The 15,802-nt window shown below is 37.3% G+C and overlaps 3 protein-coding genes across 7 annotated transcripts; 1 reads left to right on the forward strand and 2 right to left on the reverse strand.

The window, feature by feature from the left end:
* Nucleotides 1-4,369: 4,369 nt before the first annotated feature.
* LOC133714610 (FCS-Like Zinc finger 3) lies at nucleotides 4,370-5,271 on the forward strand. The gene is made up of 2 exons (XM_062140766.1): nucleotides 4,370-4,604; nucleotides 4,732-5,271. The coding sequence occupies exons 1-2, from the start codon at nucleotides 4,480-4,482 to the stop codon at nucleotides 4,925-4,927; spliced, it is 321 nt and encodes a 106-aa protein (XP_061996750.1). The 5' UTR covers nucleotides 4,370-4,479; the 3' UTR covers nucleotides 4,928-5,271.
* On the reverse strand, nucleotides 5,086-13,512 carry LOC133714608 (disease resistance protein RUN1-like). 5 transcript variants are annotated; one of them, XM_062140764.1, is made up of 8 exons: nucleotides 13,315-13,512; nucleotides 12,211-12,812; nucleotides 10,802-11,759; nucleotides 10,337-10,624; nucleotides 10,185-10,254; nucleotides 8,614-9,586; nucleotides 8,362-8,480; nucleotides 5,086-8,237 (listed from the first exon to the last, which is right to left on the reverse strand). In XM_062140764.1, the coding sequence occupies exons 3-4, from the start codon at nucleotides 11,588-11,590 to the stop codon at nucleotides 10,454-10,456; spliced, it is 960 nt and encodes a 319-aa protein (XP_061996748.1). In that variant the 5' UTR covers nucleotides 11,591-11,759; nucleotides 12,211-12,812; nucleotides 13,315-13,512; the 3' UTR covers nucleotides 5,086-8,237; nucleotides 8,362-8,480; nucleotides 8,614-9,586; nucleotides 10,185-10,254; nucleotides 10,337-10,453. The 5 variants fall into 5 exon arrangements, with proteins under 5 accessions (XP_061996748.1, XP_061996747.1, XP_061996746.1 ...); XM_062140763.1 differs by having other exon boundaries at nucleotides 8,614-10,254; nucleotides 12,211-12,431; XM_062140762.1 differs by having other exon boundaries at nucleotides 8,614-10,254.
* Nucleotides 13,513-14,132: 620 nt separating this feature from the next.
* Nucleotides 14,133-15,690, reverse strand: LOC133715166 (probable serine/threonine-protein kinase PBL19). The gene is made up of 3 exons (XM_062141554.1): nucleotides 15,409-15,690; nucleotides 15,161-15,283; nucleotides 14,133-14,915 (listed from the first exon to the last, which is right to left on the reverse strand). Exons 1-3 carry the CDS (start codon nucleotides 15,538-15,540, stop codon nucleotides 14,367-14,369), a joined length of 804 nt encoding a protein of 267 aa, XP_061997538.1. The 5' UTR covers nucleotides 15,541-15,690; the 3' UTR covers nucleotides 14,133-14,366.
* Nucleotides 15,691-15,802: the final 112 nt, after the last annotated feature.

A 15,802-nucleotide genomic window follows, 5' to 3' on the forward strand; every position in this document is an offset into this window, starting at 1 on the left:
TTTTTTTTGTTCTAAAATTATGATTAGTCAACTTGTTTGTCCCCTCCAATGATAGCTTCATAGTTCCAACACTGTGGAGAAATTACTGATATAGTTTTGGTTGAATATTCAACTCAAAATTTTATACTTGATCAATAGGGTGTTTGGTGGATAAGAACTCAAATGATACAAAACCTATTTCTAGGCATCTATTTGAAGGGAACAATAAATCTTTATATATTTTCGAACTAATACAAGTAATCAATATGGTCATTTAAAAAACGACAATATACTAATATATACTAATCATATTAAATAATAGTCTTAATATAGTCAAATAATAGGATATTTCATGGTTTTTAAGATTAAGGATATATATATATATATATTTTTAAAGAAGGGCTAGTGCAGCTGCCTTCAAGCCTTGATTAATGAAACTGCCGAATACAAGAGGGGGACATTAAGCCTAAACCCCTGATTACAATAAGCATCTAGAGGTCCCGAAATAATATCAGGCGACTCTACAAAATACATGTATTCTAGCAAGCACCAATTAGCAAAGAGTGCACTGCTGGCTACTCCATTTGCTTTGATATAGCGGTGACACACCGGAATGATAACTCGATTACAACGAAGCATAATTACTAAAATCACAACTTTCCTACTATGTTGCCGCCGGAAAATAAATCCGACGACACTTAGTTTCATTCTGCCACTAGAAGGTTGCGACTATTTAACAATGGATCGCCTCCTCACTAGGCCAGACAAGGCACTAAGAGTGCAGGCACGGACATTTAGCCTGACTAACCCTACAAGATACATGCATGGATTTATTTCACGCCAAAGGCGAGACAATAATACTAACCAAATAAAATAAATAAAACTAAAAACATAAATAACTAATCCAACCCAGGCCAGGCCAAAAAAATGGCCCATGCCCAAGCCTCATCCAAGGAAACAGGAAGACCCACATGCCGTCAGCCAAGCCTGGTCCAAACCGACCGCCGCCGGACCACCGAGTGTTCCGCCCAGCCGATACCGCCAGACCGCCGCCGGACGTCCATCACCACGCCAAGGATAAGTATTGCTTCTGCTAAACAAAGCCTTCCCCAGATCAGATTCAAGGAATTCAACCCGGATAGGATCTGTCCGATCAAAGCCCGACCAATCTGTCGCTATCCCGTCACCCCCCAGCAGCCTTTGACCGTGCAACACGAGTTCCTTCCGCCGATCAGACCCGCGAAGGACAACCAGAAGTCGACCGCCTCCGCAATCTCCCCTCTCCTCACTGCCCAAACCAGCACCACGATCTCCCTGATACGAACACGACGATCAAGGTACCCGGCCTCTCCTCAGACCCACATGGAGTCGACAAGGCCTTTCCGACAACGGCGAAAGGGCTCGCCGCCGGACAGGGTGAAGAAAACTCCTGTTTCTCTCAGGCGCGTGTAAGCGCGTTCTAAACTCTCCCTATTTTTGAGTTGTGTATTTAGTAAAATATTAGAATGAGAAATTAAATGGGGTGGTGTATTGAGTAGGGAGTATGTATTAAGTAGTTAGGGGTGTGTATTTAAAACTTCTCATTAATTTTGAGGAGTCAAAATTACACTCTTTTTGTAAATCACACTCCATTTACTTTTTATTCCAAAAATAGTTATTAGTTCTTCATCTCACTCTTTTTTTATCATATCTTTTCTTTAGTACCTTGTTTTGATTCAAGCTTCCTCCTCTACGGCTTCCGTTGCATTCATCATCAATTCAAGCTTCCCATTCTCTCTCCAGCCCCAAATCCAACGTCAGCAAGCCCACCGTCGACTGCCTGCTCTCTGATTACTTTGAGCAGAGCGTTAAGGAACTTGATGTCTGCAATGTGATTCACAATGGGATTGAGTAGATGAGGCAATGGCAGATGTTGTTGGAGATTGTGCTTTGCACTCTGGACAGGGACCGGCCTCTCAACGAACATTAATTCTAGCCAGCAAAGAAATCCCTAATCGATTTGGCAACAACAATGCTAGAAAACAAGGACAACTCTAACAACACAACCGTCGCCCACCGCAACCCGTCCTTTGGCCATCATTGGGCTCACATCAGTTGTATTCACCATGAATTTTGTTATGTTATTAGTAATGTGGGCCCTTGTGGCGTCGATTCTATGCCAGGACCGCGACCTCCATGTCCACTTCACGATTCTGAGAAGACTTTTAGATGGGCGGAGGTGTTGCTTTCATTGCATGAGAGGATAATGGAGGAGTTGAAGTGCCAGGAAGATGATATGGGAGGAGACAGAAGATGATATAGAAAGAGGAGCGCTGGTTGTTCTGTGAAACGCAATCAGTGGCAAGGAAAATATAGGAAGATGGTAGGGGTAATTTGAGAATTATAATGAATAAAGTAGAAAATGGGAGTGTGGTTTATGAAAATGAGAGTGTAGATTTCACTCCCCTTAATTCTCGCTTTAACAATCCTATTTTTGCAAGTGATGTATGTCTGTGTATATGCCTAGGCATTGGTCGGTCGATCCTAAAGCCGACTGTAGTACAATTTGGATAAATTCTTTTCCTACGTGGAAAACAATTATTTCTAATCACATAATTTTCTATTCATTTTTTCGGTTTTTAGAATGAGGAAGTTTACGAACTACATAGCGTGAAGACACTACAGAATGTCTTGACACAATTGACAAGATTTGACCCAATCCAAATTGAGACAATCTTTCCATCTTTATCAATATATTATCCTATATGAAAAATTCAAATTTAGAACCAGAAAAAAGAAGAAAAATTTGAGCGCAGCCTCTCGATAATTCTATGTGAGATTATGGTCCCATATAAAAACATTTTGCAAGTTGCAACGTCTCACATGAAAGCTCGACAAATATAATTTCAAGAATAATTGTTAAAAACAATAATAAAAAGAGACAAATATAATAAAGCGATAAAAAAAAAACCAAAAACCCTATAGACAACTCATCCAATAATATGGTCCACGTGGAAAGAAACCACAGAACGCAACGACCCAAATAATTGGAACACTCCCTCCGAGATTCCAACCGTCGATCTCCCACCTCGATCATCGTGGCCGTTCCAAGAACATGGTGGCGGGCAATTTTGTCTCCCATCAACATCAACTTGCCACGTATCACGTGCTGCTGCGCTGTCACGCCCGCTCGAGTCGCACGTGTAAGAGCGAAACAAAAGTAGCTGCCCGTTGGGCACGGGTGGTGGGTCCGTGGGCCCCATTGGGGACAAGGACCTCGATAGTAAAGCCAGCATGGTCCTGAGTCAGGTGGGCCCCACGTTCTCGATGATTTTGTTGGGGTGCGGGGCCTCCTCCGAGTCAGCTACACGGTTGGGGCACCATTTTTTTATTGGTTTCTGTTGGGCCGCGGGGCCCAGTGTTTCGCAAGTGGTCCGCGATCTAGAATCTAGAGAGATCAGTGTTTGGTCTTATATACTCCCAAGTATTGCTCATATTTACGAGAATTTATTTGAGGCTGTTTGTTATTCTATGATTCTGTTAGGGGCGTTATGGTCATTGGACGGATACAACTGTTGTATGGAGAATTTAAGAAGATTGCTTCTTGAAATGTGCCCATAACTTTTGGTAAATTCTATTATAACCCCACAATTTTATATATTTGAACCAAAAAGTTGTATTCTTGTTGTTACTCCAAAAAGGAACACATAAATACAAGCAGATCAAGATTGTCACAGGCAAACCAGTAAATGGCATTAATCTTGGAAGGAATCAAAGAACAAAGAAGGAAATAATATTAAAAGCGCCTATCCACATTTTTACCATAGTCCAAGGAAAAGAACCCTACATTAAAATAGCAATTGGCATAACAAGAGGAATCTAATTTTTTACCATAGTCCAGGGGAGGAGAACCTACAAACAAAAATATTGGGGGAGACCCAAGATTAAAAAGATACTGAAATTTATGGATGTATTAAAAAAAAGACCCCAACACAAAAGGACCAAGTGCAAAAGAGAGAAGGAACTAGACAACTAGTGCATCAAAAAGGAAATTAATAAAAGTGAAAGCCATTTTGGAAAAAGAGAGATGCTGATGCACTGCACTAGAGGTTACAGAGGCCAACAGATTGATTGAAACTTCCCATGGAATCTTGAAAACCATCCCCACTTACCCACTGTTTTATTAAAATCGCTCATCATGCTAGAGGCTATATTCACCTATTCCTTGAACCACAAGTATCTCATGCTCCCTACCAATAGAAACCACTTCTTCTGCATAACCATCCAGAAGTTGACTCTAGCAATGATTTGATTGGTGTGGAATAGTTGCAGAACTAAACCTACAAAGCAGCTTAGCTTTTCAAGTCCCACCCAGCAAAGTCCTTATATATAGGGCAGCTTGCCCCTCATTCTCCTCTCCTCCTCTTCTTCGCTTTGTAGCATAAAGCCCTTACCTTTAGCAAAACCAGTCCATTAAAGCATCAAGCTTTTTTCAGTTCCTCTTAGGTTTTTCATTTCAATATGAAGAAAGGAATGTTCTCCTACACCTCTTATGAGAATCATTTCCAGAATGAGCCTCACTTCCTTGATGCCTGCTTTCTTTGCAGAAAGTCACTTGGAAACAACTCTGACATCTTCATGTACAGGTACTTGATTGTCTAGCTCTTCATGACCCAGTTCTTGAAATTTCATTAGCTTCTAAACCCAATTTACAAGCTTTTATATTTTTACCTTTGGTCAAATTCTGATGGGAATTGAAATACTTTTTTACAGGGGAAATACACCATTCTGCAGCAAAGATTGCAGACAAGAACAAATAGAGTTTGATGAGGCTAAAGAGAAGAGCTGTAAAGTGTCATCTTCTTCTTCTTCCTCATCTTCAAGCAGAGCATCCATCAGAAAATCAGATGCCAACAAGAACTCTACCACCAACAAAACTGTACGGACAGGCACAGTTGCTGTAGCCTGATGATCGACCCTGAACCAAAAAATTAATTTTTGTAAATTATGTAAATCTTTTCTCGTTCCACGTGGCAAGATCATGGAGGTGAATTTTGATCAGGGGTGTGTGATCTGTAAAAAGTGAGATGGAGAGGGGAAGTACATATGAAATTTGTGATCAATTGGGGAAGAATTTTGTTCAAGTTTTTGTTGAACGGAAAGGAAAACCATCATATCTCCTATGTAATGGTAGGGATGTGTTGTAAAATTTTGTTAATGATCTTTGTTTACTTCTCAAAGGATTTTGAGACATTGAAAAGTTTCGAAGAGAAACTTAATTGGTATCAAATCACTGATGTTCTATTTTTTTTCTTTCTTTTCTTCTTTTTCTCCTCCCCTTCTCCCTTGGTTTTATCTTTGATATGTCTTCATGGTGCATGTTGCAAAGTTATTCTCATAACTAGATGGGCCATTCTAGCTCTCCTCTTGGTATAACATATGGCTGAGATCTGGAATATAATCACTTTTTTTCCTTTAGTAGCTGGAAAGAATTTATAGCTTTCCTTTAGTGGTAGTCCATATGAATGATGGCCATGAAATCAAAATGGAAAGAAAAGGGAGGAGATGCTAGAACAGCAGAAAGTAAAAGGGTGAATGGAGAAAGAGAAGGTTCTTTTAAACTAAAAACTTGGATTGTTAAAAGCAAAAAAAATAAAACAGAACCCAAACTTTGTAATGCTACCTCGCTGACATAACCGAGGTCAGAGCTGGCGGGCTACCTCACTTCTGATTAAAAAAAAATATAGAAAATAGAAAATAACCCATATGCGATTTTATGTATCAACAAAGAAATAGAAAATAAAAAATGATTTTTAAAATTGGAATCATTTAGGCCAAACTGTCCACAACGAACCTTTCATGAGGGAGAATGTTAAATCATTTGGAATAATTAGGTGCAATATCTAAATGTCCAAGCATTTCCCATTGAATTATTGAAATTTGATTGGTAGACACCGAAGTGCTTGTTGACAAGCACTTTTGTTGGTTTCTGTAGAGTGACAGATATGAGAATTTACTTCGTATAGGAAGATCAAGTTTCTCAAATAAATTGACATTTCCACTCCTCGCTCTTTAGTATTAGTGAACTTGGTATATTATCGATCAAATATATCATCTTTAACTTTTAAAAAGCAGAAATTACAAACAAAAATTCAAAAAAGCGAAGACTATAAGCGATAATAAGATAATTGACATCGTCTGATCAATAAAACACCTTTACTCTGATAATGTGTAGAAGCTACCATGTGGTTACTGCTTATGCAAGAAGAATTATCAACTGAATAGGAAGAACTACTTGAGGTTTAATAAAACTTCTTTATATTCTTATGTCAAAGGTATATAGGTAGAATTGCCTAATGTATTTATACAACTCTCAAGCAGGTGCTATACCAAAACCCTCAGAGAACTTGATCATCTAATAAGATATAAGTTAACAACATCAACAAACAAGACTATAGTTTCCATACCAGAAGCCCTTAAAATCTGGTGGTATCAATCATACCTAGAAGGTATGGACAAGATGGTTGGAAGGACAAAATTTTGAGTAACTCATTAAGCAAGCCATACCAACCAGAAATAGAGAAAAGAGGAGAGATTCAAAGCAGGTGAGGCAGATGTCAAGGTGAGTTTTTTTTTTTTTTTTTGAGAATGATGTCAAGGTCAACACAGTTGTAAGAAAAAAGATTTCTTCTATACCTAAAAACCACCCAAATGAAGGATCATGATTGCTCACCTTCTCAAAACTAAAGATCTAGCCATGCAAAACCCCAACTGTAATGCCTATTTCATTTGTTAAAATCCACTCTCAAACATCATTGGCTCTTGCTGATCACCCTCAATTCCATCCTTGATCTTGTGGCAACTTTGAACGAAGTGGTAGGGCACTTTCTCTGATGAAGAGTTTCCAAAGTTTACAAAGAGAATCACATTCTGAGTCTACATATTTAAAGATTTAGCTACTCTCACCTACCCATTACCCACATTAACCTCTTGACTTAGATTGGTAGTTAACACTTCCTACATAGTTGATTATTTGTACCCAACTATATGTCTTGGGTGAAAGAAGTGGTGACAAAATTCAACTATAATACTGTCAGCTGGAAAAAGAGGAAGAAATACACCTTGGTCCTTTCCTGTGTGTGTTAGTCTTAGAAATTAACAAACAAACAAAAATTAAGAAATAGGTGCCTTTATTTTAGCTGGAGATAACAAAGCCATCCAAACTCATACCAACATCTCCTGGAGGGAACTCAATGTAAGTTTGTTTAATTAGTACAAAAAAATATTGAATGAATTAGAAAGAATGATTTGCCCTCAGAATATGCAACTGCAAATAGCAATAACAATCCCAAAAGTTGATCATCACTCATAACTCGGTGTCTAGTAAAACTAGAATTTCTGTAAACATTGATGTAGGAACTTCCACCATAGCAGAACCTAATCTCCTGAACTTGTTGCAATTTAGTCACAGGAAACCAAAAAATCTTCTTTCCATCTTACACCTTGTGTCACAATATGAACTGCACCATCTTCCATCTTAGTCCTTTACCTGTTTACCATTTGAGAGGTAAACAGGTAAAGGACTAAAGGGAAAAAGGCAATTTATCAAAAACAACAAAACCTATTGTTTAATTTTATTTTATGTTATTTTTGTGACAAAGTCAGCATTCTACACTTCCCTACTACAGACCTACAGTACAATCTTAGTGTGCACTTCTTTATCATCATAAGAGTTAAAGTTTCTTGAGTCACATTCTAAGTCCACCTCCAAAGATTTCAGCCTACCTCTATTGCCAAAAGAAAATAAAAGATTTCAACTCTCTAACATTAACCCCATGATTTAGGTAGTTAGTTGACATTTCCTATTAGGAAACCATTAGCCCCATAAAAGGTTTTGTAAATAGAGTAGAAAAGGCAACATCTCGTTCAAAATTTTCTGAGACATTGCTTTTGGTAATTTCTAATGGGAAGGAAATAATTTTTTTATTTTATTTAATTTTAATCATAATGCATGTGAGTAAATGTGAGGACCAAATTCAACCATAATGTTATTCTCACTGTAATCGAAAATATAATGCGAGTCTTAGGAAAAAAAATATATATATATATATCAAACATATTGTGACTTTGTTAAAGCTCAGGGGAAAAAGAGGAAGAAAGACACTTTGGTTTTCTTGTATTGTCTTGGAAACAAAAAGGAAACTAAAGAAATAGTTGCCTTTGATTTCAGCTGCAGATAACTTCAAAGCCATCCAATCTCAATGAACAAACCAGCATTTCTGAAACAATTTAGTACTGAGACAATTTAGTGGGAGGGAGGGAGGGAGAATTTAGTACTGAGATAATTTAGTACTGAAACTTAGACCATGTTAAAATATATATCAGCAAATAGAAATAACTTACAAAATGTTGGACTGCTTTTATAGACTCCAAAACAAAATGTTGCTGCAACATGTGCATGTAGAGCCAGCACCAGGAGGATAATAGGATTACAGATTCAACTTACGAATTCAGGATGCAAGCTGCAAGGTTTTGGCACGCACTTGTCAAAGTTATTACTATACAACTTCACCACCAACATGACAATCAAATGGATCAAGAACAACAAAACCTTCAAGAAATTCAAAAAAAAAAAATTGAAATTCTAATATTTACCACATATTTTTCCTCAATTCATGCATTTCCACCAGGTCCTGCCCCATCATCGAGTTGTTTCAATCTTTTCCGACAAGGTTCTTGTTCTTGATGAATACAAGCACTTCCTGCACTACTAGGCCCTGCTTCTCCATCAGAACCATAATGTTCAAGGGCTCGGTTGGTAATAATGCCACCTGAGACAGCTGCAGTTATTACTGCTGCATTCTGAAAATCGCATTCAGGGAATTCCAAAGTCTCCTCAGAAATGCTAGCATTGCCCTGCCAGTATCTTTGCTTAAGCTTTTCCACATCTTTTTTGTATACCATATAGATTCCGCATTTCTTCACTTCCCCCATTTCCAGAGCCTCACAGCCTTGGGCAAAATGCTTGAACCAAAATGAAAACTCAAGCTTATAGTAGATATCCTGCCAGTCATTTTTGAAGTATCTATGCGCAGGCACATAAAGTAACCAAAGGTGATCTGACACAGCTTGGCCCCACTTTTCCCCATGGGGTAAAGAAGGTTCAGGAAACAAGTACTCTTCTCCATTGACTTTCAATTTACAAACAATCATAGCATCAGAGCAAACCGAGCTTAGTTCCTTGTCTGCAAATACAGCACATAATGCAAACCCCATCCACTTACTACTAAACCAACCTGGATGCAGCTCTATACTTACAGAAGATCCTACACTTTGATGATTGAACCACTCTGGAATTTCAATTGCAGGAGCCACAAAGTCAAAACGACAATATTCATCATAAGGAGATTTGGGTGTGGTTTTGGGTTCTTGAAGATATCCTATTAGCAGTGATAATGTCATACTCTTGAACCATTTCTTCTCCACCAGTTTAAAACAGTTAAGACAGTTGGCTGATATACCTGAGTTGCATTGTTTTATTGGATCGGACAATGCAACCAGTGAAGTACAGTTAGCAACATCTACATATAGATCAGAACCAGATGGAAGCTCTGACAGTGATTGAAGCCTGTGGCAATATTCCAACCGAAGATATTTAAGTCTAGAGAGTTGACACATGCTCCCGGGTAGGCTAACAAATTGGTTTTTGCTTAGATTTAGATCTATTAACGAGGACAGGCAACCAAGATCACTAGGGATTGATCCATCCAAAAGATTACAGTCACTTAGATCTAGTTTTGTCAAAGAATGCAATCCAGATAAAGAAGGTAGTGACAAAGCTGTGGGAACCAAAATTATCTTTAGCAAAGACTGAAATGCGTGGAAGATCACATTCCACGATTTGGGCCATTTTCCTTTACATCGCGAAGAGATAAATCTTTAAGATTTTTTAAGAGACTAATAGCTTATAGCAGTTCCACTCACATCAAGCTTTTCCAAACACTCTAGACATCCCAACTGTTCTGACAAATTTTTTATCTTTGAGCATCCAGAGAGATTAAGAAATTTAAGAGATCTTAAGCTATGTAAACCGCTAGGAAGACGCACAAGATTTTTGCAATCTTTCAAATTCATCAAACTAAGTCTTTCAAGCACTTCAATTGATGGGTCAACCTCATACAATCATGTACAACCTTCAAGAATCAGAAACTCAAGATATGGCATACCTCTAAAGTCTGGGGTGTTGACAAGATTTAGTGAGTGACTGAGGTTGATTCTGTTCAAATTGTATAAAGTCTGTCAAGTAAAAAAGTTATAAAAGTTAGCATCAATGATTAAACAATTCGTGCAGGCAATAAAAGATCAAGTAATAAAATACCTTTAATCCCATCCCAAGATGTTTAATGCAACTATGAGTCTATGACGCATGTTAAGTTCTAGTAGCTTTGCTGGATTGAAATGTGATGGAAGAGATTTTAATGGATAACCAGTCCAATCAAGAATCCTTAAGACTATTGGGAAGATACTGAAGACCTTTAGAAATGTTCACATTATTAATCTTGAGGTATCTCAGTTTGTTCAGCGGTAGAAACGATTTACTATTCACCTCCACCTTTACTCCTGGCTCAGTTGATTGCACAACTATGCCTTCGATAGCTTCAGTTCCCTATTAAACATGAACATACAGAATGGTGAATATAACTCAAATCAGAATATGTTAAGAGAACAAAAGGGATCATTAATTAAAACATTGACTATGATGATTTAAGGAAAAAGGGTCAGTACATTCATATAAGATATCTAAAAATAACAACGAAGATTGTTCTTGTACAAAATCCCTTACAGTATTTTTGCTTAACACATGATTATTCTCAATGAGGACTTTTATTCCAATAACTGCAGAAACATCACAAGCAATCAGTATTTCTGTAAGTCGATCTTTATCCTCCCCGTTGAAGAAACATGCAATATCTAAGAAGATTTTCTTCTCCTCATCATCAAGACGATCATAACTCATCTTAAGTACGTCTAAAATTTCTGAGTTACAAACTTTTCCTAGTTTACTCAACGGACTCTTCCATTCAGTTATCCCCCTGCCATTCAAAGAAGCTCCTAGGACTTCAACAGCTAGTGGAAGACCATTGGCATAAATCACAACAGAATTCGACAAACCAAGAAACTTTTTTTCCGGGTACTCTTTTCTAAAAGCTTTCCGGCTAAAAAGCTGAAGAGCTTCATCATTGTTTAGACCCCAGACCTTGAATCTTCTCTCCACTCCATGCTTGATTAACAAATGCTCATTTCTAGTTGTAATGACAACTCTACTCCCAATACCAAACCACTCTTGCTTTGCAGCCAAAAAATTTAAATGGTCTGGATGGCTCACGTCATCAAGAATGAGAAGAACTTTTTTATGATGACAAAACCTCCTTATAATTGCGGCTCCTTGATGAAGGTCCAATATGTCATCCTCTTTCATCCATATCCCACTGAGAAGTTTCTTTTGTAGGTTAACTAGACCACTTTTCTCAACATTACTTCTAACATTGGTAAGAAGGATACTAAAATCAAATTCATGAGAGGTTCTCTTATATACAACTCTTGCAATAGTTGTCTTACCAATCCCTCCCATTCCCCATATCCCAATAAGGCGAACGTCATTCACTCCTCCACCTAAAAGCAAATTGATTAGTTGCAATCTTGAATCAATTCCAACTACGTTCTCCACAGAACTACATATTGTAGGATGCAATTTTGTCCACAAGACTTCAACAATATCTTTGATGAGCTTTGACTTGTACCTTCAACAAAGAATATACCAAATTAATCATTAGTTGTATGGATATCATCAAAATAGGCAAAAACCATTATGCTTGTGACCTTAAATCTGATCAAAGGATTGATATATGAAATTAATGACTCCAAAATATCCTTGGATTGTACTTAATTTCTGCTATATTCTTTTAATGACATTTAGCTTCATTCAGGCCATCTGCCTATGCCCCTTCTGAACTATAAGAAACTCATCCATTGTTAGTAAATTCATATTTATTCACCAAAGTACTGCAATATTGAATCTATTCATATTGAATTCATAAACCCTACAAATACAATTGGTTCTATTTCCATTCCTGATACATTGAATGTCATTTTGTTTCTAAATTCCTCTCGAGAAGAAGCCATTTTGTTCCTAAATATATAAAAAAAATTCAAATGAAAGAAAATAATAAAAATAAAGAAAGTAATGTGTACCACGCCTTTGAGTTCCACCCAGAGAAACTTGCCACTTCTGTCAAAGCATATCTCTACCTTTGCACCTTCTCTGTGTCATCCCTAAACCTTTTCTTCATGCCTCGTGAAGGCTTCAGCGAAACTTCCTGTTTGTTTTTGTACATCACAGGGATCGACATCATATAAAATTGGCATCACTGTTTCTCTTCCTTCCATGCATTCAAGAATCCTTAAGAGTTCATCTAGACACCATGTTGACGATGTATAATTTCGTGAGACAACAATGAGAGCATATCTCAATTCTTCAATTGCAGTCAAAAGTTGTGGAGAAATAGCTTTCCCCTTTTCAAGCTCAGGATCATCCTTGAAAGCTACTATTCCTTGATGTTCCAATGCACTATATAAGTGGTCTGTGAAGCCCTTCCAAGTGTCGTCACCTCTAAAACTCAGGAAGACATCATATTTCCAAAGAGGGGTTGCAGGAGGGAGACATGTTGAGGTTCTTTGTATGCTCATTGCCAGGAACCTACTTTCTTATTTGTCTCAATTACTGGAGATTGGGATTAAGTCCGAGGACCATAAAGTAATCCCGAAAGGTTTGATCACTATTCTAAGGCTCGGTACTGCATAGAAAACAGAAAATATGAATAGTTTCCCTGTGATACAGTTATAGACATCATTCAAGCAAAAGATGTATAGTCACTTGTACTATGGAGAAATTAACGAATTAGTTGACTAACGACTATGATTGATCCTATTGGAGAATATAAGGGTCTATGTGATCAAATTAAAATTTAGAAGTTCAGGGCACAAACGATTTTCGGTGTAAAGTTGATCGAGATTATATGAATTTAACCCATTAAACATGTAGTAGCATCTGTAAGAAACACGCATTATTCTACAGTACCAAAACAATACATTGTATATTCCACATTTTACAAGAAGTTTTGGACAGAAGTCCATGATCATGTTAGGAATCAACACCTCTTTTACAACACATCATCAACAGTAACATCAATTATAGAGAAAAGACATGTTATGAAGAGAAAAATAGAACAACAGCAGAACAAGTCCAGAAATGTAAAAAAAACAGTTGCCTAGTCCAGAAATTAATTGAAGGTTAACCTGGGTTTCTTTGCAATTTCAAGTTGAGCTTGAGATTAGGATTCTTGGAGACTTGATGAGATTAATGAGAGAGGCGGAAAGGGAGAGGAAAAGAAAGAATCTTGATTCTGTCCCGGGCAGAGACTCAGAGGTAGAAGAAAGGTTCAGCCTTCAGATAGTGGATGATGCTGGGTCCCTATAGCTGGCCCGGAAACCCATTTTGCGCCCAAATTTTCAATTTTCAATACAATTGATCTAACATTTCCTGCCTTTATCATCGGGAGAATATCACAAATTATCACTTAATTTTTACCTGTTCGATATTTTGGTAACTCACTTTTTAAATATATCATTTTGATCACTCAATTTTAACTTTGTTATTCACTTTAGTCACTCTGTTAATTTTTTTCATTAAAAAAAAATTGTATTTGACACAACATCAAAGATATTTTCATCAAACCAATTGTGAAAAGTTGAGAAGTCTGAATTAGAATGATTAAGAGAAGTGACTAAAGTGAGACAAAATGTTTATTTGATGACTAAAGTGATTGACAGAGTAATAGTTGAGTAACTAAAGTAATATATTTGAAATTTGAGTGATCAAAGTGTTGAATGAGTCATAATTAAGCGACCATTTATGAAATTATGCAAAGTTTTTTTTTTTATCGAAAAAATGAATTTCATTAATAACTCGGGAACTATACATCTAAAGGTTAAGGTGGCCTCATGACTTCCCGATCCAAGGGCAAAGCACTCTTTTTGGTGGGATATTTAAAGTCTTTAATTATGCATAGGAAAACAAAAGAGGGAAAAAAAAAAAAAAAAAAAAACACGAGCCAAGCATAAAATTTGTCATCAAAACATCTAAAATGGAAAAAGGTTCATTCTCTCGCAGACCCAACTTTTATAATTGTCTGATTAACCACTTTACAAGTCTAACAATCCAACCGATTCCATGAAATTCTCCATTTTTCATATGCTTTTCAACCTTTTCTACAGTACATGTTCCATCCCTTTTTTCCCAAAAAAGAAGCCATTAGACTCTACAAGAGTACGTGGTAGATGATCTAGTGTCAAGTCACCTTTGCCCTCTGCATAATCATGAATCTTCTTCTACTAGCACTCTCCACATGCTCTCCTAGTTTCGCCAGGTGAGTCATTCGTCTTTTCCACGACTCTGAGGCCCCTAATTGCTCCTCCTTTGTCCCAGAGTCAACTTGGTCACTTTCTAAAGATTCAGGACTTCTCTCGGATCGGTTTCCTTCTTCTGAGTCTTGGATAATCTGCTTCAATGTTTCTACTACCTGACTCATTGTTGGCCGGTCTTTTGCACTCTTTGACAGACAACTATCAGCCAACTTGGCAATTTTTCTTGCTGCACTGCTAAAATAACTGCTTCCAAGTCGAGGATCTATCATCAAGCCAAACCTTTTGCTCTCAGGAGGAAACTGTTTCACCCAATTTAAGAGTTTCTGTTCTGTTCTTGGCCGGCTTCTCTCTAATGATCGCCTGCCTGTAAGAATTTCATACAACACTACACCGAAGCTCCAGACATCACTCTTAGTTGTCAGATGGCCCGTCGCAATGTAATCTGGAGCAGCATATCCATATGTTCCCACTACCTGTCGGAAATGAATTCTCATTAGCATTATAGTAGTCCTAATAATTTGAGGTTCTTTTCGAAATATTCCAACTCAACTCGATTGTTCAGCATTTGATGCAGTACTTTGCAAAAAACACTAATGCTTTGCTTCATATTAGTATAACAAAATTTCACTATTACATGACAAATTACGTTTCATATTAAGTAGGAATCTCATGACAGCTGCAGATGCTAGTGAGAAATAAGTGCACAAAAAATACTCACTGCAGTTGACACATGAGTATGCCCAAGCATTGGCCCCTCCCTCGCTAGCCCAAAGTCTGAAAGCTTCGGTTTAAAATTCTCATCCAATAACACATTTGAACATTTGAAATCTCGATATATTACCTTCATCAGACCATAAGAAAATTAGAATAACGATCTTAAAAGACGAAGCTTGAAGCGGAAAATAAGATGAAAAAACGATGTGAGATGTAGAAGCAGTGATGTTAATATTAATGTTTATAGCAAACCTGAACTTCCAATCCTTCATGAAGATAAGCTAATCCTTGAGCAGCTCCCAGTATTATCTGTAATCTTGTCTCCCAAGGAATAGTTGGGTATGTCCTGTTAAATAGATGATCTTCTAAACTTCTGTTTGGCATATATTCATAGACGAGTAGTCTTTGAATTCCTCTTTCTCCATCCACAGCACAGTATCCTATTAGTTTGACAAGATTCGGGTGCTCCACAACACTTAGAAACTGAACTTCTGCCACCCATTGTTTGTGACCCTAAATCATAAGCACAAAAATAATGAGGAAAAATATTCAGAAACATAAAAAGAAGTTGATCATGAAGGCATAAGCTTCCAATTCCATCCACCATCATAGTCATATAAGTAAATCTAAATCACCTTATATGCTA

The sequence above is a fragment of the Rosa rugosa genome, chromosome 6 (assembly GCF_958449725.1).
Source record: "Rosa rugosa chromosome 6, drRosRugo1.1, whole genome shotgun sequence".
Taxonomy (NCBI): domain Eukaryota; kingdom Viridiplantae; phylum Streptophyta; class Magnoliopsida; order Rosales; family Rosaceae; genus Rosa; species Rosa rugosa.

Coding starts and splice junctions, on each gene's coding strand:
- LOC133715166 (XM_062141554.1), bottom strand. CDS start 15,540: ATGCCAAACAGAAGTTTAGAAGATCATCTATTTAACAGGACATACCCA. Junction 15,284..15,408: donor ATGAAGGATTGGAAGTTCAG/GTTTGCTATAAA, acceptor GGTCTGATGAAG/GTAATATATCGAGATTTCAA. Junction 14,916..15,160: donor ATACTCATGTGTCAACTGCA/GTGAGTATTTTT, acceptor CATTTCCGACAG/GTAGTGGGAACATATGGATA.
- LOC133714610 (XM_062140766.1), top strand. CDS start 4,480: ATGAAGAAAGGAATGTTCTCCTACACCTCTTATGAGAATCATTTCCAG. Junction 4,605..4,731: donor TCTGACATCTTCATGTACAG/GTACTTGATTGT, acceptor ACTTTTTTACAG/GGGAAATACACCATTCTGCA.
- LOC133714608 (XM_062140761.1), bottom strand. CDS start 9,636: ATGTGTCAACTCTCTAGACTTAAATATCTTCGGTTGGAATATTGCCAC.